The 25,699-nt window shown below is 41.3% G+C and overlaps 1 protein-coding gene across 1 annotated transcript; it reads left to right on the forward strand.

Annotated features, from left to right (window-relative positions):
• LOC120538109 (serine/threonine-protein phosphatase PP1-alpha catalytic subunit) lies at positions 1-25,038 on the forward strand. The gene is made up of 7 exons (XM_039767537.1): positions 1-351; positions 16,650-16,781; positions 16,889-17,119; positions 19,226-19,330; positions 21,236-21,459; positions 21,543-21,677; positions 21,770-25,038. The coding sequence occupies exons 1-7, from the start codon at positions 297-299 to the stop codon at positions 21,878-21,880; spliced, it is 993 nt and encodes a 330-aa protein (XP_039623471.1). The 5' UTR covers positions 1-296; the 3' UTR covers positions 21,881-25,038.
• The last annotated feature ends 661 nt before the right edge of the window (positions 25,039-25,699 follow it).

Below are 25,699 nucleotides of genomic sequence, written 5' to 3' on the forward strand. Positions count from 1 at the left end.
TTACTTACTTCCTCTACGGGTTGGGATGAGGGCGGGGGGAAAAAAGTTAAGTTAAAATCAAGTCAGTCCCCAGCAAATCAAGAAGATCAAAAGGGCGACACACGTTACATTGGCTTATTAAAGTAATTCGCCACAGCTGTTATAAATCGCCGCCCAGCATAGACGGAAACGCCACTTGCGGACAAGCGAGTGAATTCGGGAGCCCCACCTGAGATCGGCGCGACGCCCCCACCCTGTTCTGTTCCATTTCGACGGGTCCAAGTGTAAGAAGAAGAAGGAGGGAAGCTGTGGAGGTGATGGCGGAGGTGGACAAACTTAACATCGACTCGGTGATCAGTCGATTGCTGGAAGGTACGATTCACATTGGAATGTTCGGATTTGTGTCGCGCGCGACGGTGATCGGATGTGGCGTCAGAGACTTGGATGAAACTTCAAAAAAAAAAAAAAAAGTGTTTCGAGACAGTCGTAAGGTTTCGGATAAATGAAGCGACATGGCGGGTTTCTTCTAAAAAATGTTTTCTGCAACTTTCGGTCGTCTCCACTGGACGAGGCGGACGTTCTGCGCTTAGGCCCGTCTCGGATCCGCGATGTTTCCTGACTCGCTGTAGCTGGCGGGCTACGATGCGCTGTAGAGCACGGCGGCGTATGTTCGCTTTGGGAGGCCGATCGTGTTGGGAAAAGTCAGTCCTCCCAATAAATGCCATTAGAGTTGCCTGGCACAACAGCTAATTAATAGACTTCTCGTCTGCTGCTGTTCATTTCTAGTAACATTTGAAGCCTTAAAGCGCCTCTGCAGTTAACTCTACGAATGGGACTCCTTTACGTTGGCTGAAAAATATTTAACCAGCGAGGTGTACATTAAATGGCTGTACGTGCGAGAGCGATTCACAAGTCCGACTCATCTGTTGCTTTTAGACAAAAGTATCGTTAAACAGTTAAAAAAAAAATGAGAGGGGCGAAAAGCATTGCAATACAGTGGCTAAGAAGTTTGACCAAACGTTTTTACAGAGAGAGCGAGAGAAGGAAAAAGACGAGAAACACAAGAACTCTGCCTGCCATCAAACAAACCGTACAAGCAGTTACAGAATTGAGCATAACAGATATGATGTAATATGAAGTCCTGCTTACCGCATGTGAATTTAATGAAGGACACTCCTAAGGTAACCTCGTAGGTGGCAATTAAAGTAAAATTCTTACAACATTAGAAACACTTTTGAGGAGGACCGGCCCGATAAAATTCTCAAATCCTATCCACCGAATTCCTCCAAAGGAACATCAGTTCGAGTTTTGAAGGTCCCTGCTGTCAGTCACCCAGCTTGTGCCGCCTTCCTCTGTCTGTCTGTCTGTCTGTCTGTGTAAAGTTAAACATCTGTCTGACAGTCACCCTTCACGGGTAGGTTTGGTGGCCCAAAGTAAACATTGTATATTGTACAGACATTTGCGACGTAAAATCTGTTCTAACATTGAGTTTTCTAATTTAAAAAAAAAAAAAATGCCCTCCTTGGTGTTTTACTGTGGAGGCTAATGGGGCAAAACCAGAAAATAAAAGCTGAAAAAACTTTAGAATATGTCCATGACATTTGTCGAGTACTGATCCACATACACATTGTAAAATAGTTTATACGTGGCATTGGCACTCTTTTGTTCAAAGTAAATAAAATTATGAGCTGCTGCTATTTTCAAAGACCGGCTGTGCACATCGGCTGTGATCTTTTCACCGTCAGGCTGTGGATTCCTCTGGAAAGGCCAAATCACAGTGAACTGTTTATGCCATGTGGTCTCTATATATCATATAGTGCCTTTCTTATCTATCTCTTATCATATAGTGCCTTTCTATCTATCTTATTATATAGTGCCTTTCATATCTTATCTATCTATCGGTGCCTTTCCTTTCTTTCTATCTATCTTTCTATCTATGCCTTCCTTCTGTCTTTCATGTTTGAAGAAAATAATGTTGCATACAAACTTGTAAAACAATTGACTTATTGTCAAACTACAAAAGAGAGCCTTTTTTTATATATAACGGAACAAAACCGAACAAAACAGAAGTCAACCTCGACCTGAAACTTCCGTATTTAGAACTCGCGCTAGTGAATAGAAAATGTGACCAAACCATGAGAAGGAGGAGAGCACCAGGAATATGTGAGAAACTGATTTCCAGGTCCCTTTTGTTGTCCCAGACATACTTCTGAGACGTGGAAGTTGTGTTTGAAACGTTTGCCACTTCGTCAGTAAGTGTTTAGACTTTGGTTTTCTTGTGGTGCCGCCCGCCTGCCCCATTCACCTCCATTGTAAAGTGCCAGTGAGGGTGAGAGATTTCTCAAGATTTATAGAAAATGCTGAACTTTAGAACACAGTTTCGCTTCGAAAATGCAACGGGGGGCCCGCCCAAACGCATCCTTTAAGCTTCCTTTTGTGTCCCCGTTGTCTTGTTCAAACTCATTTTCTAGTAACACTCGATCCACTGGTCTCATTTCCATTCATAAATAAAAACCCGTCAGTCTGGTCTCCCCTTAATCTCGGTTTGCTTAAACTAAAAAGCTCGGCTTCTTCAGTCTTTCCTCACAGCTCATCCCCTGCAGTCCTAGAAAGCGGCCTAGTCGCTCTGCACTTATTTTATTTTTATTTTTTTTTCCCTAGTGCTACTTTAGATTTGATTTTTGCAGCTTGCACTCCAGACGAGGCCACACTTGTGGGTTATGAAGCTTCATCTTGCCCTCCTCTGATCTGTACCCTGCACATCGTGATGTGTGCCCCAACACCCAGTAAGCCTTCCTAATGGCGTCTGAACGTCGCTGGAGGTTGACAGTGACGATTCCACTCTGACTCCTAGACCTCCCATTGTGTATTCAAATGGATTTTTACTTCTTGCGTGCACTGCGTGTTATTTACTTACATTAAATTTCATCTGCCGCAAATTATCTCAAGCCTGTATGGCGTCCGAGACCGTCTGTGATGATTCAGTGGTATCTAAATTATCTGTTAATCCACCGAATTTGGTATCCTCTGCAAACGTAACCATTTTCTTTATCTTCCTGTGTAGATCATTTATTTATAAGTGTGTGTGTGTATATATATATCTCTCTCTCTCTGTATGTATGTATGTATGTATGCCCTACCAATCAAAAGTTTTAGAACACCTCAGTTTTTATGGAAATGCATGCACTTTAATGCTCTCATGAAATCGAGGCATAGAACAGATAAACCGTGGCAAATAAGAAAAAAAAAAATGCAAAGAATGATGAAGTGTGTTGAAATTTGATTCATCAAAGTAGCCTGCACCTTTTTTCGATATAACAGCCAAACTGTGGTAAACGTTTCGATTCAGAATGCCAAATCACCAACTCTGCTTCCAGCAAAACAACCCCAGGCCTTCATACTGCATCCTCCATGTTTGTATGCCATCGGGTCGGTGACGGGATGGATCCTCCATGTGTGACACCAACTGTCAAATACCCTGCGTGACAAATTGACAATTTCAAATTTTGATTCATTGGTCCATAAGACTTTCTTCCAGTAGTCCACAGCTGATGTTGGCTTTCTTCCTGCCACTCGCCATGTCAAACCTGCAGTACAAACTGACACTCCCGACCTGCACTATTAAGCTGATTGAGGCGCCTGTGATCACACAAGCCAGAGGGAGACCCTTCAGAAACTTGTGTTCTGATTGGCTTGTGACTTTGGGTCTGCCTGATCTCTTCTTCCTGGCAGGGTTTCTTCCAGTTTGCAGTTGCCTTTGGATTATGTACTGTAGGTAGGACACCACCGTACTCGCCATCGTCAAATGCTTTTATCCTCAAAACTGAACCAGTGACCTCATGACAACTGGAATTGTGAATGACACTTTTTTGCAGTTTCTCTAAATGAAAGGGCTATGCTTCTTAACTGTAATAATAACACTCTGTCTCATTTCATGTAATTGCCTATTTCTTGCCATTATCACTAGAATATTGTCCAAGTAGGACTTCAGAGGGTGTAGTAACACGGTCTCTTCCAACTCCGCTTTAAGACACACAAGAGGGTTTTTAAGTAAGTTGGGACACCCGCAGAAACTGTTTGCTTCAACTTGCAAAGCTTCATTTACTTGAATTGCTGCAGAGCATCTGTAGGTTGTAACCTATTAGTTCTTCCATGAAGAAGGCCCATTTGTAATATTCTGAGATTTTTTACTAACCTAAACTTTTTAAAAGTAAAACCCTGCCCGTTTACTGCTTACTTTTTCACCATTTTAGGTCATTCATTGCATTTCAACTGATTCAATAAATTTGAAGAGAGACTGGAAAAACTGAGGTGTTCTAATATGTCTGACTGGTAGTGTGTGTGTGTGTGTGTGTGTATACCGTATATACTCACAGATAAGTCGGGACTTGATTTCACCGTATGATTTCTGGTGTTTTATAATGTCGGTCGTATAAGTCGAATGCGGAAAACTCACACTGTTGGTCCAACAGATTGATATAATAACGGCCATCGGAGAGAAATAAGGCCGTGTGCTCCGAGGTTACTCTATGGGTGTGGCAATGCGCTGTATCAGGGTCTCTCTCGCGCTCTCTCTCCATGTAAAAGAAATCACTCGGGTGTTTTTATTCCCCCCAGCACACTGGATGGCAGCCGTTCCAAATATCCGTGCCCAGTGGGAAGCCAGCAGAGCTGTAATAAAAGGGACCGCACTTCCTTTTCTAGGCGAGTCAGAGCTGGGAGGTAGAGAGGCAACATTTGACTGGAGGAGGGCAGTGCGGTGGTGAGAGAAATTAGAGTTAGGAGAGAACCTTTTGTTTTGTGGTGTGTTTTTTTTTTTTTGTAACGTATAAAGGTGTGGTTTAATAAACCGACCTTTATTTGAAACTGGGACTGTGATTGTGTGTTCATGTTGGGGATTTGGGGCCTGCTGCTGCTGCCCAGGTATCCTTCACAGAGGGTGCAAATACCTTATTCACAGGAGAACTCGTCCACCAGTATACAAGTCGGGACTTGATTTTTCCATATAATTTCTGGTATTTTATAATGTCGGTCGTATAAGTTGAATGCGGAATACTGACGCTATTGGTCCAAGAGATTACGATATGCTAATGCCCACCTGAGAGAGTAACCAAAACTATTTCAAAGCGATGTTTGCACTGTTTTATGTTTTTTGGTATCTCACACCCTCGTACACCTTTATCGTTAGACATCCCTTATCTATGATGGGGCGTTCGATCAGAAGAAAATATGAAGCTGGTTTTAAATTAAATGTCGTTGAAGTAGCAGAAGAAATTGGTAACTGTGCTGCTGCTGCAACAAAATTCGTTGCATCTGAGAAACTGATACGAGATTGGAGGAGGCAAGAAGATGTAAAAAAAAAAAAAATTGTCACATTTTTGAACGGGCGTATAAGTCGGGGTCTGATTTTTATGATTGATTTTTTTTTTTCGGGTTTCCAGACCCGACACGAGTACATACGGTACATGAAAAATAGGAGCAGCCTCAGCACTGACCCGTGAGGGATGTCGCTCTTCACATCACCCAATTCTGATGAGGTTCCTTGCACCCATCACTCTGTGCTTTGAGTATTTTGGTCAGTTCTGCCCCCATATGCACACCACACCATGAAGCCCCAGTTCTTTTAGTTGGATGCCCAGCCGTCCATGTGGCACTTTATCGGATGCTTTCTGAAACTTATTTAGAAGATTAATATGTAGGCATGTTTGAGTCCGAAGCAACCCCAACCCAAACTTGAACGTGTGTCCTCATGACAACACCTGGAATTGTGAATGTGTTCACTATGAGAGAATAACCAATGCTTTCTGCGATACTATTTATTAAATGGGCATGTTGGACGTAACTAGATATTTAAAAATAGTCTGTATGATTTTTAGAGTGTTGACCAAACCTTTGACTGAAAAGATGAAGACTGCATGACCTGACTCCCTCGAATTCACACCGGCTGTTTCTGTTCTGCGTTGCGATTACACAACCTCTTTAGCCTTCAGGCTGTGTTTGGCCCTTCGGTGCCTGTCAGATATTCGTCATGTCGCCCTTTTGTTGTTGTTGTCATGCCTGCTGTTTGTGATGTTTCCACACCCCGTTGATAAACAACGTGTAATCTGATTGACACGGTTTCATAGAAGGTTGCCTTGAACTGAATAGGTTGGCTAGAAAATGTACAGATAAATGTCTGCTGGCCAGTCCCGTTTGCATTACGTGGAGATTTCTTGTCTTCGGCAAATTCTGATTCGGAAAAGTGTAGCAGTGGGGTTAGGACTTGAAACACTAAAGTCGTGTGCTCAAATCCTGCAGCTGACGCTGCGTGACCATAAGAGAGCCACTCTTACCTGCCTGTACTCAAATTTGGGGGGGGAACAATGTAACCAATTGCATCTCCAATGTCGTCAGTCACCGTGGATAAAGGTGTCGGGGAAAATTAAAAAATAATAAAACTTGCAAACTGCCACTTGGATTGGAATGGTCCTTGAACCCCTTTATGACGTTTTAGGTATATGTGTAGCAAATCACAGTCGGAGGAGTCTTCTCTCCATGTGTTATGTAAAGGTAATTTTTAAGCCGACTAAGAAAAAGGTGAGACAAGCAATTTTTTTAGTGGACTTGTAGTGAGAAGTCAAGCAAAATAACACCTCTTTGGGTAAGATGTAATAATAAGGAAGTTGCCTCGAAAGCTGGCATATTGTAATCTTTCTAGTTAGCCAATAAAATGGGGTCGTCTTGCTTGACTTGTAACTACACTCATAATGGCTCACACAGTACAACACCCTAGTACTTTAGTAGACTTGGAAATTGAACATTTAATCAGAACAAGGAGATGACAGGCCAGTAAGATGGACTGCAATGTGGGGTGTGGGACAAACTCACTCATGACGCTCCATTGGCATGGCAGGCTTTTGTCGAGTAATGGAGTGAGTCAAGTGAGCTGAAGCTTGACATGACTTTAAACGTGTCCATCCATTTACAAATTATGCAATTTTTAGAGTCGTAGGTAGCTGGAGCCCAGTCTAGCAGAACGGAGTACACGGCCGGTAACGAATGTGGTTTGGGTGCTACTCTGTCTCCCAGTAGTCGGATAGTTACAAAGATCTAACGGCCACCCGGAGCACACTCCGCCGTACCGAATCTGCGTCAACCAGACAGTTCCTCTAACCTCCAGTTTTATAATGGGATGAGAACCTCCCAAGTTTTAAAACAAAATCTATATATATATATATACATATATATATATATATATATATATATATATATATATATATATATATATATATATATATATATATATACTTTTTTTATTTAATTTATATTTATAAGTAATTTATAAAAATGTGACTGGGAGCTAATGAACATAAGCTTGGGGTGTTCTTGTATCAAATAAAAGGTTTGTAAAACTGAAGATAGTTGAGCCGTGGTGTTCCCCAGCTTCCAAATGTTTGAGAAAGTTTAAATAAAAAACTCTACAATCATCTTTTTCTCACATTTCCCCCTCCACCTCATTCCCCTTAAGGGAAGCCCACTGCGTGGAAATCGGGTTGATCATATAGATGACTGTTTGTATCTGGAAGAGGCCTTTTAAGGTAAATACCAGCCAGGGGGGATATAAATACTCGCTGCGCTTGGGCCTCGCGTGTAAACCCTGTGGTGGCGGACTTCATGACTCGAGTATCGTTACAAGTGTCTCCCTTGTCCCCTTGTGAGGTGCGACTTGGCTCTACTACAAGAATCCTTTTATTGGGAAATCGCTGTACATTTGCTAAATGGACAGGTTGTGGTCTGCATGTCGGACCAGTTGATGTATAATTGTAACCGCTTGCCATTCCATCTGAAGTGATTTTGCTTTTTTTATTTTTTTGTAGGCTTACTTGCATTGTGTTTACACGCGGTTAAGGTGACCCTTTGTGAAATTTGGATGTCCCACTTTGTTTTGATCAAGTGTTTAAAGCTTTGGAAGAAACTGGATTGCAATTTTGCTGCTTGGTTTGTAATTAAGGAATTACTGGGGTCTTCACCCCCTGCTCACTTCGCTCGCCAACCCCCCACTGCCTGCGCTACGCACCGGCCGCTTCACATCTCTGCACCTCGCGTATGTGGATTTCACTTTCACCAAACAACAAATCTTTTAATTCTCGCAGATACGCCTCTTCATTAGGAAGAACGCTTCTTTTTTCTTGATGGCAACATGAATTAGACGATCTTGCAAGTCTTTAACTCGGAACGATATATTCAATCTCTTTTTGCTGTTCTGTTATTTCACTGAATAACAATTTCGTTTGTGCTAATGCGATCTTTACTATCATTTATTCTGAGACTTCCGAATTTTCATACTTTCATCATCTCTAACCTGCTCTTCATGTGTACTGCACCAACATTTTTGAATTCGTTACGACATTCTACTTTGTCATCTACTCCTTTTTTTTTTTTTTGTCTTATTTCCGGCCCCGGGCATAAAGTCTCGTCTTGCAGGACGTGAACGTGTCTCTCTGGAAAAAGTCGCATCTTGTCCGAAGATTGATTGATTTATTATTTCTTCTTCCTCCCTTCCGTGGAAATAAAAAGCATTAGCCGTTTCCACACAAGTGCAGATGCATTGTGACGTCAAACATATGGAACATTTCCTCTGAATTTAATTTTATACAAGCTGAATGGTCGGGGTTATGTCGCCATCTGGTACAGTCAGATAAAGATATGTACAAAAGAAACAGTCGCGTTTCTCTTTTTTTATTTATTAAACTGGGAAGCTTGTGTTCCTCTTGTCCCACATAGCATGCGAGTGCAGCATCAATGTAAGAGGTGTCCGCTCCTCTCGGGCCCCACAAACCCCAGCGAGTGAAATATCGTAAAAGTCAATGCCACCCCTGCAGAATTTCAAGCCAGTTTTTTCTTTTTATTTTTTTAAACCCTGGTCATTGAACTGTTAACACGCGTACAAGTCGGTCATCTGTCTACTTGACCTGTGACCAAGATTCCATTATTTGAACAAGCACTGCATTCCCAGCCACTTTTCACTGCCCTTTCAACTTTGCTGGCTATGTGCTGCACAGTTTTCTTGTATTGTCTGATTTGTGTGTTCAGTTTGTTGCATATTGTCTATTTTTATTTTCAGTTTCTTTATCTAAAGCTGCACTATCACTGCAGAATAGTTTTACACCAAAAAGACTAACAACAAATAACTTTAATTTCACTACCAAGTACAGATTATATAAATTCAGTAACGTGGCAGCTCGAGTAGAGTAGCCTGGCTCAGCATAAAGGAATGCAGTGTCTGATGGGTAGACGAGGTCTGTGTGAGTATCGACCTACTGGAGGGTTAAGGCAGGCGGGGTGGTGGCTCTGAGGATAGGGATCTGCACTGGCAATCGGAAGGTTGCCGGTTCAAATCCCGTAAACACCAAAAAAGGGACTCTGCTTTGTTGGGCCCTTAACCTGCAATTGCTGAGCGCTTTGAGTAATGAGAAAAACGCTATAGAAATGCAAAGAACGCAGAATATGAAAAAGCCAGTTGAGTGGGCAGTCACAATTTTATTGTCTTCTTGGCCACTGCAAGTATGTGGGCAGCTTCCTTCACGTTATGTGGAAAAACGAGTCCAAAATGTTGAATATTTTACTACGCTAAGAAATGTTATTACTTGTAATGAAAATATGAAAATATCGATTAATACAGTAGGACAGGTCTGTCTAGTGTCCAGTGCTGTACCGATGCAGATTTAGTACTCGCCCTTTGTGTGATGCATGTTTTGAAATGGTCAACGCATAGACGGTGGAAGAGAGTTGCTTTGCACATTTATATATTTTTCTGTTTCTTAAACAAAAGAGAGTTGAATGTCCTTTCCTGATCCGCACGATCGACACTCCCTTTGACTTTTTTTTTTTAGGCTGCCACAACGCAAGGCTTAGTGACTGGCAACCCCCTGAGCACTGTTCAGAATACAGCAACTAATGCCTGTTTTTGTCTTTCCACGTGATCTGTTTGCGTTTCTGATACGCAGTTACTTGCACGCTGCTGCAACTTTATTCAGTCACCAGACATGTGGCAGTTCAGGCGTACAGTGCTGTATGCATCCATTTCATTATTTGTGCCCACGGCCGACGGATAATTCACATTATCATCACTATTGCGTGATTCGTCTCCTGGTCCAGTTTATTCTAAAACTGGCTTTATGGCTTCTCCTTGACATGCCTCATTCATGAATATTGAAGAGTCGCCTTAGTGTGGTAAATAAACCACATCGTTATTACACACGCCACATGGCATCAGAATACTGTCCCAATTGTTGTTCTGGCTTAACACTGTAAACACGCATCGGTACATGTCGCCCCCGAGTCTGGCCGTCTTAACATTACATAGAATAGAATAGTATACACCTTGAGCCAACATTTAAAATAACATTTCATCCTTGGCCTGCTATCATGCAATTCTGGGTTATACTGGCCGCTGTAACGCATCACGGGGTCTGGAATCTATCCACGGTCTATCTTTTATGATCATTTTAATGTTGTGTCAAGGGGTGAGATTTCTAACTTCATGCAGAGACTACAGATTATCCACACAGATTTGGCACCTCGCTGAATACTTTATGGCCGCAGTATGCTGCATACCTGAGCTTGACATTTACTGCCTGATCAAACTGTCCCTTATTTTCATAATTTCTCTGACCAGCAACCGTATATGGATTACCTCTACGTCAAGATTTCTACATTGTGTTGTGTTTTAAAGCTGATTTGTTTACTCATTTTGTCACAGACCGGGTGGGGGACACAACTAAAAAAAAAAGGAAAAAAGTTACCTGTTGTGTAAAGCATTCTGTCTGTCCAGTTACGGCGCTTGTTTGAAACTCTGTATGCGTGTGTGCGCTTCCCTTCACTCCGTTGCTTGGTAACTTTAGCTTTGTGGCTCACGTTGAGTACACAATAGAATTTCTTTCTATGAGAACAAGAATTGGAGACTTGTTTCTATATTGTGTTTTGAAGCTTTAATGTTGACTGCAGCATAATTATAGTTGCTTATGTGCCGTGTTTGAAGAGAACCTAAAGTCAGTCATTATCCAACCCGCTATATCCTAACAGGGGGGTGTTGGGGTCTGCTGGAGCCAATCCCAGCCAGCACAGGGCACAAGGCAGGAACAAATCCTGGGCAGGGCACCAGCCCACCACAGGGCACACAAACGCACACACCAGGGACAATTTAGGATCGCCAATGCACCTAACCTGCATGTCTTTGGACTGTGGGAGGAAACCCACGCAGACACGGGGAGAACATGCAAACTTCACACAGGGAGGATATGGGAAATGAACCCAGGTCTCCAAACTGCGTGGCAGCAGCACTACCACCGTGCCACCCAGAAGCTCATGTGCGGCTTCTATTTTTTTAAGTTACAAAGTGATATCCTCTAAGGTGACGGAAGATTAAAATTTCATTCTAACCTATTTCTAAATTGGAAGCTAGTTCTTCCTTTTACCAGACCCCCATTTAACTTGAACGGGAAACCAGTCAGTCCATTTAAGTTGAGTGGGCTCCATTTAAAAGGAACAAGTTGTTTTCTAATATTCTATAGAGAGAGATTGGTTAGAATGGAAACTAAAGAAAATGCTTCAGTGGTTTTCCTCTGACTTGTGAGTTAACCTTAACACTTGAGAGCCTAACCTTACTGCATCGTCTCCCTTGGGTACGCGTTTAGGGATTTAATCTTTAAGGTTTCATTTTGCTGTTTTATTGATCGTAGTAGATTAGTACCCCTCGCTGTTCCTAAGCACCCCTTCAGTTTCTTTATCGTTAAGAGATGCTTTCCTGATGAAATATTTACAAGCACACAAATGTAAACTGTGCAGAGTAGCCACTGGCCAAGAATGGGGTCAGTACTAGTTTTTAAAAACTGTCTGTAGAAGGTCCGCCAATTTCAGTCTGCCAGTCCAATTCTAGACACACTAAAGGAAGTACACAGTGTTTCCGAGGTATATTTGTATAATGGATTAAAGCAATTAAGCAAATATTTGTGTGGTTTTTTTTTTTTTTCATATAAATGTTGACCCTTTTGTCAATGCGGCCTGAAATGCAGGTGTGCTGTCTGTCCTCTGCTCTGTCTTTCTCTCTCTCAATTTGAATTTGTTGTTCTTGTGTATCTTTGGATTTGTATCTCTATGAACTGATGTTTAAATCCCACTTTAAGAACCTGGATAGCTTATTGAATTACTGAATGCATTTGCATGCAGACAGAGCGCCGATCCTTTTTCAGGGGCTCAATTGCACCACAAAGCAGAAAGGTGTGCTGCATGCAGTCCACCTATAAATGAAGGGTCTGTTTAGAAAATAACTGAAAGAAAGCTAAAGAGATTTTAAAACGATATGATCTGATGGTGCAGCGGCCAGTGTTTACCTGAGGGGCTCAGATTGGTCATGGAAAATGAAGATGCGTGTTACATACTTCACGCTGGACTAAATGTATAATCTTGATTGAAAAGTGTGACTGACACAGACTGGTGGTGATGCTGATTTAAACACAAAACCAATCAGTCCAGAAATGCAAGGGTGGAACATGCAAACCCCAATAGAAGTGATGCTGTAAGGAAGGAATGCCAACTCTGCGCTACCACTTTGTCTATGTGTTAAAATATCTGTACTAAACTTTAACCTGATTAAAACTAAATGCATACCATCCATCTATTATCCAATCCGCTATAGTACACCTAGAACTTCTATTGAGTTCTTGTCACTTGATTGCAAAGAATGTCTGCACTTGATCTCCCCTCAGTAGCTGTCACTAGATGATCATAGCACTAGCGCGAAGGACAACACTGAAAGTGGGCATAAATCTTTTGCTATCATTTGCGTAGTGAGAAGTCAAGTCAAAATGACACCTTTTATTGGCTAACTAAAATGATTACAATATGCAAGTTCGAGTAAAAACTCGGGCCCCCTTTAGACAAGATGTACCGTACATACCTGTGGATAAGTTGCGTCTTGATTTTACCATATAATTTCTTGTATTTTATGTCAGTCGTACAAGTCAAATGCGAAAAACTCATGCTATTGGTGTATCTCACATCCTCATACACCTTTTATCATAAGAGCATCCCTTAACTACAATGGAGCATTGGATCAGAAGAAAACATGAAGCTGGTTTTAAACTGAAAGTCGTTGAAGTGATGAAAGGAGCTGGTAACTGCATTGCTGCAACAAAATTTGACGCTTCTGAGAAACTGATACGAGATTGGAGTTGCATTTTTGAATGGGTGCATAAGTTGAGGTTTAATTTCATGATCGATTTTTCAAGTCTCAAGACCCGACTTATATCTGAGCATATACGATCAGGCCTGGTTCACACAGTTGCACAGATTCGATTCATTCAGGGTTTTCAAGAATTCAACTTTATACATAAACCGCATAATAAAGCGGAGGATGACTGGGGGAGAAGAGAGACAAGGCAGTGAGACAAAAGGACAGCTGCTGTACAGGCTTTTAATGTTTGAAGCCCCAATGCATGATGCAGCAACTAATGGAGCAAAGAGGAGGTGGTTAAAAAAAAAAAAAAAAAAACTGTTCTCATTGTATTCCCATTTAAAGAGGGGGTTTCCGAGGAGTGATCGCGTCTTCTATGGGTGTGTTCAGCCCCCCTCTTCACAATACGATAGATAATCAGCCAATAAAAGGTGTCATTTTGCTTGACTTCTCACTACATTCATAATGGCTAACACGGTACGACATCCTCGTACTACAGCTATCATTTACAGAAGACACTTCAGATGCAGATTCCTGGGTTCTCGTTTATATTAAAAAAAAAAAAAAATCTGATTTAAACCTGGCATGTACACATTTCATTTTTACAATTTACCATTTAGAAATCACAATCGCCTTATGTATGTGCGTACGTGAACAGGCCTCAGATGCCACCCTGAAACGTCCATCTGCGGGGCAACCTCGTACATACGCAGTCCTTACGCTGCAGAGCTTCAATGGCTGGTAGAGCAGCTCCATCCTAACGCAGGGAGACCCCACCACCTGCATTCAAGGCTTCGCTCTACAACTGAATACGCAAGATCATGCAGACATGATCGCGCCGGTCGTCTGCATTTGCCCTATCAGCTGGCACATGTCATGACATGATTGCCATATGAAAATGTGAGGGTCCAGCTGTCCTGTCTAACACCTTCACGTCTACCAAAGCTACTTTGCTCTAATTAAATAAATCACAGCTTGACCCGGGCCACTGAGCTATGACGTTTCAATCTCATCTTGGCATTGCAGTCAACTTGTATGTTAGTTGAATGTCGCCGCTCAAAAGCGCCATCATTCTCTTGAGGTGCGCCCCCCCCCTTGTTTTTTATTTTTTATTTAATTTGCCAATAGCAGTGCAGTAAATCACCCCAATTATGTTAAAAAGGCAATTTGTAACAATGTGGGTGCAGTGTGTCCACGGTTGGTTAATGGCTTCCAACAAAGCATAACAGACATAATCTTGGCCAGTTCCCTCGAACAGCTTTATATCAGCTACCTGTTGTAACTTATGAAACCCAAAAAAGTACGTAAGTGCAAATGCGCAGCATTGGCCCTCTTAAAAGGGAACTAAAGCACCGTCTGTACGTGACATTTATCACTTTTGAGGTGTAATGTTTGTCAAGTCCGTGCATACTGTAGTAACTGCTCGGTGATGCACTATTATTATTATTATTATGCATGTGAGTCATCATTTAGCCTGTTTTGGCTGCATTCTCCCTACTTGATCAAGGGTGTTGTCATGTCCCAGTTGTGTACGGGTGGATCAGAGATGATGTAAATATATGCAGGTTCTCCTGGTTTTTTTTTTTTTGGTTTTTTTTTATTTAATCCTGGCATTTTGCGTGGAGAGTTGTGTACTGTATACACATTTCGTGTGTGTGTGTGTTACTAGTTTTGTTTAAACCTGATTCAGTTTATGAAGTAATTCTGGTCCGCTTAATTTTGTCAAACACGGGTATGCACAGTCACAACTGTCATTGTGTACCTCACTGATGATTCATCAATCAACATGCAGGATTTACTACTAGAGCCACTATCAGCTCTGACTTGTAAAAAAAGAAAGTGACAGTTTTCATTTAATTGTGTAATTCTGTGGGTACTGTCACTGAAATGCATATATATATATATATATATATATTTTATTAAAAAAAAAAAAAGAAATCTTGTGACAAGACGAGATCTTTTGAAGAGAGAGACAGACTCTTTTACATCCTGCGAGACGGTCAAGTCACATCATACTTACAAACTTTGGAAGCAAGTCCCGTGATACACAGGCAGAGCAGGTTCGAGATAATGGAAGTAGGAAAATTCGAAAGTCTCAAAAAAAAGAGTAAAGATCGCATTAGCGCAAACAAACGGAAAATAATATTTGGAGAAATAACAGAACAACGAAAACAGATATAATAGTGTTTGAGGATGTCTGGGGGAGAAGAGAGACCAGGCAGTGAGACAAAAGGACAGCTGCTGTGCAGGCTTTAAAATTCCTGAAGCTCCGCACGAGATGTAGATCATACGGCACGGCAGCAGCAAGCCAGGAGCCGATCGAGCAAAGAGGAGGGGGAAAAAATGTGTTTTGTTTGCCATTGTATCACCGTTTAAGAGGGGTCTCGGAGGAGCGACCATATCTCCTTTGGGTGCGTTCAGCTCCCCTCTTCACAATGGTGTGTAATGCTGGCGGTGGGGGGGTTTGGGAAAGGGGTTGGCAAGCAGTGAAGGTAAACACAAAAAAAAGGCAAGCAACAGAAAATTTCATGGAACATTTAATATCTAAGTAATTAACGTAGACTTTGACATTAACCTTTGCAGTACACCATGCAATGCACGTGTCTGTGTTAAATGCCATTTGGTGTGGGATTCATAAGAGCAGTTTTAATGTTTGTGGTGCGCCATCTGTTGGAACGACAGATATTGCAACCAGATGGACAGACAGACACTTCCCGTTTTATTAAGGTGAGTATTCCCACATACCCCAGCAGCACTCTGGGATATAAAGAACCCTGGCTTCACTTATTTTTTAATTTTATAAGTTTAATAACAATGTTATTTACACTTGAGTTTTAGGAATTCATTAAACATGAATGCCTATTACTGCAAGAGAAGAGTTTTAAAGAACACTACGTCTCCCTAACATAGGAACACACCCGTTACAGCGGTGCTTGTTATGTACGTGGTGGTGGTACTGCCAGGTCTGACTCGTTGGTTGTCGTTGACCTTTCTTTCTCCTCGCTGAAAATAAACTCTGCTTGAACATCTGCTCGAAGACTAATATAAGGGAACTGTATGTTCTGGGGCTTTCCAAAAACGCTGCCTAACTGGAAGAACAACTTTTTATGAAGCATTATGAGAAGTGCAGGTTCTTGTTTATAAAGTACAGGCATGTGCTTGTTTTACTTTATGACTGGTATTATCCACCCATTCACACCTCTGTCCCATACTGGGAAAAGCATGGCCAGAAAATAAATGAATGGGTGTATTGATAAAACGCTTTTGGACAAATCAGAATTGTACTTCATCCCCAGTCGAAATCGCAGGTCTTTACTATCTTTGGATTGTCTCAGGCCGGTTGTTGTGATGGCAGGGCGCTAATGCACAGATTTATTCATACGGCTATCGTGGACCTTGTGCTGATCTTGCAGTTCAGCCTTTTTTTAACTTGAACTTTTGCTTTTCCTTTTTAAAGTGCAAGGCTCTCGCCCAGGAAAAAATGTGCAACTGACTGAAAATGAGATCCGAGGGTTGTGTCTGAAATCCAGGGAGATCTTCCTGAGCCAGCCCATCCTGCTGGAGCTCGAGGCACCTCTGAAAATCTGTGGTAAGTTGTTTACTTGCTGCCCCCTGTTAGGAACCAAACCCTATCGTTCTGTAAAAATGTGGATCCTTCCTCACTTGTTGCATACTATTTTCTTTTGCTGACCACAGGTGATATTCATGGACAATATTACGACTTGCTGAGGCTCTTTGAATATGGGGGGTTCCCCCCAGAGAGTAATTATTTGTTCCTGGGAGACTATGTGGACCGTGGGAAGCAGTCCTTGGAAACGATCTGCCTGCTGTTGGCGTACAAGATCAAATACCCAGAAAACTTTTTCTTGCTACGTGGCAATCATGAGTGTGCCTCCATCAATCGTATCTATGGCTTTTATGACGAGTGTGAGTAAAGTGTTGTGGGCTGGGAAGCGAAGGGAGAGGGCATGGCATCAAGACTGAGGCATTCAAAAGGATAAAGAATTTGTCTGCTATTTAGTCACAGGTACAGCAGGGAAAATAAGTATTGAACTCAACGTTTTTCTTAGTAAATATATTTCTAATGCAGCTATTGACATGACATTTTCACCAGACATGGGTAACAACCCAAGTAAGCCACACATACAAATAAATCCATATGTGTAATAAAGTGGAATGACACCGGGAATAAGTATTGAACACGCTTACTGACATTTATTTAACACTTAGTAGAAAAGCCTTTGTAGCCGCAGGCGTGTAAGGCGAGTTCAAGCACGGGTTCAATCTCTGTGCAAAAGTTTTAAAATATTTAGTGAAAATTCAAAGCAAACAATCCACACAAGAATAAAGAAAGTTGTTACACACGTAGAATAAAAGGCAAAAAGAAACAAATGTATCGTCTCTAAACTTAGCTTTTCTTGTAAAACTTTAGTAGTTTCTATACTTCAGAATCTTAACTTCTGTACCCTTTAAACGTACGGCACAGTACTTTCAATTAAGTGCTTTGTCTTGCATGTTACTTGGCACACAAAACACGGTTTAAAACCATGTGCCCTGTACACCTTACATGTGGCAAGGCTGATCACTAACTGAGAATAATGTTTAGTCAGAGAAGTTAGAAATAGCTGGAATATACCAATTCAATTCAACTTATGGGGGTTATAAAAACCTCCCATAGATTATGCACCATCATTTAGTAACACATTTACGAATCTTGGGTAACTAGAGCCTACAGCCTTTGTTGGTGATGACAGCTTCAAGGCGCCTCCTGGATGGAGAAACGAGTCACATGCATTGCTCAGGTGTGGTTTTTTTTTTTTTTATTTTCTTTCACACAAACTGTTCTCAAATTCTTGAAGGTTCTGGGGGCCTCCTCTGTGAACTCTGATCTTCAGTTCTTTCCACAGATTTTTCAATTGGATTCAAGTCAGGTGATTGACTAACTGGCCCGTTCTAGCAGCTTTATTGAGAGTTTTCCTTGGCTGTGTGTTTGGGATCCTTGTCTTGCAGAAATGCACCCCCCCTGGTTTCATCTTCAGCATCCTGGTAGATAGCAGCAGATTCTTATCAAGAAGGTCCTGGTACAATTCTCCATTCTTCCTTCCTTCAATTAGATGATGTCTTGCTAGTATTTTGGGGTGATGTGCCATTTTTCCTCCAAACATGGCGTGTGCAGTGCCATCCATAGTTCAGTTTTGGTCTCCTATGACCAGGCTCTCTGTTCTCCCAGTATTTATTTCATTGGCTTGTCTAAATGTTGTGCAGCAAACTTTAAATGAGCTTCATAGCGGTGAACTCTTGTGCGGTGGAGTGGATGACTAATCATTTTCTTTGAAACAACTGGACCTGCTCATTCCAGGGTCTTTCTGAAGCTCTCGGCGAGTGGTCCTTGACTCTTGGACGACTCTTCTGATTTGCATCTTTTGACTCCTCTGTCAGACATCTTGCGAGGAGCAGCTGGTCATGGCCGGTTTATGGTGAAATGATGTTCTTTCCACTTCTGTGGCCCCAACGGTGCACATTTATTAGAAATACGTCTGTCATCAATGCCATCAATATGTTTGGCAACACTAAGGTTGCAAAGGTCTTGAGAGAGCTCTTTGCTTTTACAAACCATCATGAGATGTTTCTTGTGACACCTTGGAAATGACAGGCCATCAGTTAGGACTAAAGCGGCTGACAGTGCAAATGAATATCAGGATTTTTTCTAAATACTGACAGATGTCCGCTGCTTTTCATGCCTTTTTGCACCTCCTTTTCTTCATCTGTTCAATACTTTTTTTCTGTGCGTTATTCCACTTTACTACACAAACTTAATTTATGGACTTATTTGTTTCGATTTCTTTTAATGTGTGGATTACTTGGGTTGTTAGATGTTTGATAATTTCGTGTCAACAGCTGCATTAGAAATATTTATTGAGAAAAACGGTGATGTGTTTCATATTTACCCTGCTGTGTAAATAGTACATTTTTTTTTGAGGCTTCATGGCGATATTGTAACGGTCATCCCTGTGCATGTCTTGTCCTATGTAGGTAAAAGACGATACAACATCAAGTTGTGGAAGACCTTTACAGACTGTTTCAACTGCCTGCCAATTGCAGCAATTGTAGATGAGAAAATCTTCTGCTGTCATGGTGGTAAGTGGCCTACAGTACGCTTCCTATTTATTTATTAACTAGCAAAATACCCGTGCTTTGCAGCGGAGAAATAGTGTCTTAAAGAAGTAATGAAAAAGAAAAGGAAACATTTTGAAAATAACGTAACATGATTGTCAATGTAGTTGTCACTGTTATGAGTGTTATATATATGTACACACATGCACCAAAGGGTGGGTGTGTGTATGTGTGTATATATATATATATATATATATATATATGAGTGTGTGTATAGATATTTTTATTTATTTATTACACCCTTTGGGGTCCAGCAGCTGTTGCTGGGCATGCCAGAAACCATCGAGGAAGAAAACAGAACAACATTATCGGTACAAATTCTATAATTTATCTATCAATTCCTAAATAATTAAAAGGGCAGGCTATTTCGTATCCGTGCAATACGCTGCTTGTTGAAATGGATGACTTCTGCTCTTACGTGCACGTAGTGCTGCGTGGGCATTATGAACTATTGTATCTGTTCAAGTTCTATTTTAAATTTTAAATGGAAGGAATTTTTATTTAGTCGACAGAAATATCTTTGGTAGGAATGCAAGTTGAATTTAGTCATCATTGTATACATTTTTCTTCACCATAGAAATGTAAAGACTAAATTCAACTTGCATTCCTACCAAAGATATTTCTGTCAACTAAATAGAACCTACTTATATCCAAATAGAACTTGAAAAGATATATTTTTTTGGAATCTGAGTGCGCATTTTAGATCGACTTAACGTGGACCACATCGAGCCCCGTGCTATTGTGCTTCAATAAGTCACCATTGCTTCGCTCTTACTTTTTTACCGTTCATTTAATCATGGGCCTCTCTACAGTTTTATTTTTGGGTTGTAATGTTCATTAAATTTACGTATCATCTGGTCCATTGGCGGACCGTACATCTCACACCTAGACCTTCAGCAGTGCTCCGTCTGAATCAACCCGCCCCTCAAAAACTAATTTATGGTTATAAAAACCATCTTAATATACAGAAATACAATATAAAGAGCTGCTGCATCGCAGATAGAATCGCAACATTTTACTCCCCAAAAATCTGGATTATTTGTAAACAAAATCCATCCTCCCCTCTTTCCTCAAAAACAGTTCAATCACCCTGTCGTACCGTACGGATTATCCATGCACCTCAGTTCCATCAAAAAGTCCCTTTTCTATCGCCATCGAAGCTAATGCTGAAAATCGAACCTGCAGCTTCTAGCCAATCAATGGGTCTGAATACGGTGACGTCGCCGTACGCCTGCTACAGGGCTGTAATGACACCAACTCAAAATCTGATTGGTTGAAGCAACAGGCTAATCGACATTTATTCTGTGTTAGTGCCTGCACAACGGATTGTAAAGTCCTCTCTGCCTGGCAACAAATGATGGCTGAAATGTGATTGGTTAAATGCTTTAATACGAAAATACATGTCTGGAAGCAGCACAACCATCGGAAAAGCTATGAAAGGAAGCAGACAGACTATTTGTAATTATTTAAGTATTCATGGACAAAATATAATGAAAAATGTCTGAATCACAAACTGATATTACTTATGAATATGCTAAGCACAGTCCTTCACCCACGAATATTTACCTTATATGGGCAGGCACTCAATTACGTAGGAGGCGTGATGACGCGACGCGCAACTCCGCCTCCCACGGCCATTGACCTGCAGTCTATTACAGTATGTAGACGAAAATAGGTTCCAGTTATGACCATTACGTGTAGAATTTTGAAATTAAACCTCCCCAACTTTAGTAAGTAAGCTGTAAGGGATGAGCCTGCCAAATTTCAGCCTTTTACCTACACGGGAAGTTGGAGAATTAGTGATGGCTTTGCCTTTTATTAGTATAGATTCTCTGCTCCAACTCATAATGATGCGTTGGTCTTTTCCAGGACTGTCTCCAGACCTAACGTCAATGGAACAGATTCGCAGGATCATGCGTCCAACAGATGTGCCAGATCAGGGTCTGCTATGTGATCTTCTGTGGTCAGACCCCGACAAGGATGTACAGGGCTGGGGAGAGAATGACCGGGGTGTGTCCTTCACCTTTGGGGCTGAGGTGGTTGCCAAGTTTTTACATAAACATGATTTGGACCTCATTTGCAGAGCACATCAGGTAGGAGATTTCACATTGGGATCTGTTAAGCAGTTGCCTTATGCTATACACATTTTAACACAGAGCTCCGTCTCCCTTGCCAGGTGGTGGAAGATGGCTATGAGTTCTTTGCCAAAAGACAGCTGGTAACACTGTTTTCAGCACCCAACTACTGTGGCGAGTTTGACAATGCAGGTGCCATGATGAGTGTAGACGAGAGCCTCATGTGCTCCTTCCAGGTGAGCTGATGTCCTAAAGAGAAATGGTGCACCTTTCATCGCTTATCACACTTTTTTTTTTTTTTAATAATTTGCATTTTCTTTTCTTCAAGATATTAAAGCCTGCTGACAAAAATAAACCAAAGTATGGTCAATTTGGGGGCTATAATGCTTCTGGACGCCCTGTAACTCCTCCGAGGAATGCAACCAAAGCAAAGAAGTAAGAGGATATGCTGGAGGAGGACAGCAACTTCTAAGATACTGTGGAACAGATGAGTGGATTGGTAATTGTAACGTTAGCCTTCCTTCTGAACAACTCACACCTTTTCATACATGCAAGAAGAAAAAATGTATTTTGGGCTTCGATACTGTAGCCTGAATTTCCATGGTCCTTCTACTCCGTGATTCCAAATAATGTTAAATACTGTATTTTTACTCTGCTGGGAGAAACCACGAAAGGAGTCTCTTCAAAAGTTTCCACTTGTGGGCACAACCAGGTTTGCAAAGTTACATAGTTGTGAAGCCCCTCACTTGATGACTGACCCCACACCCATTTCCTTTTTTCCTTTTCACTAAACCACTAGATAGTAACTTATCAAAACCACTCAACATTACTGTTGTGGCTGGTGGATGGATTGTTTGGAGGAAAAAAGGTTTGGAAAAGCTTGTTCACTTTTTTTTTGGGTTGATGCTAAAGATGCTTGGTGTCATTTAATCAGAGCCATTGCAGCTCAGATTACCAAGCATTAGAGGGGCTGGATCGACCCAAGCCCGCCTCTAAATATTGCTTTCCTTTTATATAGAAGGTCGAAGATTGAGTAATTGGTTTCTGGGTCTGCAGTCATTAATTATGGGTGAACTATGGGCAGACAAGAGTTAACATCCAGTGCCTTTATTTTTGTTTTTGGTGTCTATAGAGATATTAACTGGTCAAAATTGAGTATTTACTTGTCTTTCGAAATGAAAACTTGACAGATTGTAACCTCCAGCCAACAATGCCACTTACCCCCCTGGCTTAGACCCTGCTCCCCAAGCAAAGTCGATACGGAAATGATCATGTTAGATGTTTTGTTCATGACTTATGCCAGATTTGTATGCCTGCAGCCTAACGGTAATGTGTCGACCAGGTGTGTGCCAGCGTTTTTTAGGAAGGTTGTTGTTTTTTTTTTTTATTATTAACTATTTTCTATTTTATTTCCCAACCAAGTTTTTGAAGTTTTGATTTTGGTATTCTCTCTGATCTTTTACAGACAGGTGTAGTTTTGATGTGTAGAACCTGTTAATCTGTTGTCTGCAACTTTAACTCCGTTACGTCCCCCAGGGCCGTCTTTACTATCAAAGTGGTGGGCTCTGTTCTTTTGCCCAAGAGCTCGAGTGCCTACCTTTTGAAGTGTTGCCTTGGCTCAAGATGCCAAGTGTCCAGTCCCATGCGAGTTTAATGTGGGAGGCTATTGCATAAAAGATAATCTCACCTTTCAGAGTCCAAGTTCAGGTGCAAAAGATGCATCTGGCGTTCTGCAAGCTAAAATTCTCAATTTTTATTTGTGTATATATATATTTTTTTTTCCTCCTTTTCTTTTATATGAACTGTTTGCGGGTAGGGAGGGGGGGCTTGCGACTGATAACTGATGCAGAGCTGGCCTATGAGAGAACCACAATGATGTATTTGTGAAATGAAATTTGAAAATCATGATGCATCGAGTGTTAAGTTGCAAACTAAATTGAATGGAGTGGCAGTGCATATCAATGCTGTAGCTGCATAGTATTTTATATATCTGAAATATTAGAACTGGAGTAAAAAGATCATTTTGAGCTCAGTTGCCTGGTCTATTTGAACATGAGAGCCCCCTGCTACCCAAACATGTGAACTTGAGTAGAAACATGGCAAATGTTAAATTAAATATTTTCAATTTACACCCAGCAGTAAATCCAACAGAAATAACTAAATGGAGACACTGCAGAAGACGATCGAGTATGTATTAGAAAGGTTCGGCAAAAGGTGGTGAGATGTAGGTAAGCAATTTATCACTTGTAGTGCACAATCTTTTCAAGGACGCCTTCAGCTCAGGTTGACACGGGCCTGCATAATTTTACGTAAGCAGGTGCTCTCTACGTCCCTGTCCATCCTCCCTCTCTCTGTCTCTGTGTGTGTGTGTGTGTCTGTGTGCTGACTACGTGATTTTTTGGCACTGGCAGCTGTCATGTGATACCCTGTTCTAGAAAGCTGCTTTCTCTTTTTACCTCTTTCAGTGGAAGATTTTCGTTACGGTGTACATAAAAATTCAGCTTCTCAGGGAGTGAGTTTACCTGCCCGTACACACAACCAGGATAATGTGAGTAACCCGGTTAAGGCAGACGCACACAATTTCTTCAACACACCTGTTTACATGCACAACTTGGCACAAAAACTCACTAAAAAAAGATACAGAAAAAGTGAATGGCCATCGTGAAACTAAAAACAAGAATGGAGTCTCTTGAGCTTAGCACTGTATGTTCAGCTACTCAACATGAATTTAGCTAATTTTTTTTTTTAAATATGGATATTATTTCAGCGCTCTAGCACAGTGTTTTTTTCTTTTTGTTTTATATACCCAATGGCTGCAGAATGCATGTGGGAACCATACATAGGCATAGAGTGTGCCCTCCTACAAGGTGGTTAAAGGTTTACATGGTCACAAAATCTGGTTACTTGTTAAGCAATCTGTGTATGTTAAGGGTTGATGTGGCTTTTTTTTGGGAACCTGGTTATTTAAAGTGCATATAATCGCACTCGGTGTAAGTTTAAGAAACTTGACAGTTAAAACCAAGTGCCTATATGACGTGGCCTTTTCTGTTTTGTTAACTTGCATTTTAGGACAGATTTTCCCCGACACTTAAGGGATGGCTAGTCCAGGGGCCAGTTTCATAAATTCAAATGTCACCTCTTTGTGTTTATTGGCCAAAGCAGTGCACATCCCAAACACTGTCATGAGTAGTAGTGCAGAAGGGGTACATGGGATTTTAGGATGGGGTTAGTAAGTAAATCCGGTGTAGGTACAATAACTAAAAGTAGTTTAACACCCCCTGCAAATTGGTGACTCAACTTGCCATTTATCGTAGCGTTAGTCAGCTACTAAGGCTGTCGGTTTGGATTTTATGATCTTTCTTAGCTTATCTAAAAATGAAATGAGCCCCGACTGCTGTAGCATATTACCTCATGTGAGTAGTATCCATAAGTAGAGCAAGGAAAGCAATTTGTTTTCTGCTACCTCACTGCATTTTAGCATCGTTGTATGGGTTTGCGTTTATGACAACTAGTGAAGCACTTATTTAAGCTGACAAGTGTATCACATTTGCCCAACTGACACACAGGAACTGCATATGCAAAGTGGCTTCAGTTGAGTTGGAACCAAAAAAATAAGTTACTCCACCGCCAACCACTTCAGTTTTTAAATGAAGGTAAAAAACAAATTGAACAAGTAAGCACCTGGAGGGCTGCAGTGGCTGCAGGATTTTGTTCCAGCCCAGTTTCTTCATTACAAGCAATAAGTGCTTCGTCAGCAATAATTGACTTCAGTGACATTTTGATGCTTCATTTTAGTGGTTTTGCTTGTTAAGTTTCCCTCCCTTAATTGCTTATTTTAATCTTAAAGAGCTACCTTCAGTATTTTAATGGCTCCTTCTTAGCAAGAAGATGTAAATGTTAAAGCAGGCAGCAGTTCTCCAGCTAACTTGCTCCCATTTACATCTGTGTGTGTTCATCAGGCACTGTTTGATTTAATAAAACATCCATCCATTATCCAACCCGCTATATCCTAACTCCAGGGTGTCAGGGGTCTGCTGGAGCCAACACCGGGCCCAAGGTAGGAAACAAACCCCGGGTAGGGTGCCAGCCAACCGCAGTTTAATAAAACACTTAATAGAAAAAGTGACAGACTGAAAATGATCAGTTTTAGGCTTCAAATCATTTGGATGATACCCTTGGAACCGAAACAAATCGACAAAATAAAAACCTGACATTGCAGACTAGCAAGCCATAAAATTAACTAAGGCCCGAGACTGCC

This window comes from Polypterus senegalus, chromosome 10, assembly GCF_016835505.1.
Source record: "Polypterus senegalus isolate Bchr_013 chromosome 10, ASM1683550v1, whole genome shotgun sequence".
Classification (NCBI taxonomy): domain Eukaryota; kingdom Metazoa; phylum Chordata; class Cladistia; order Polypteriformes; family Polypteridae; genus Polypterus; species Polypterus senegalus.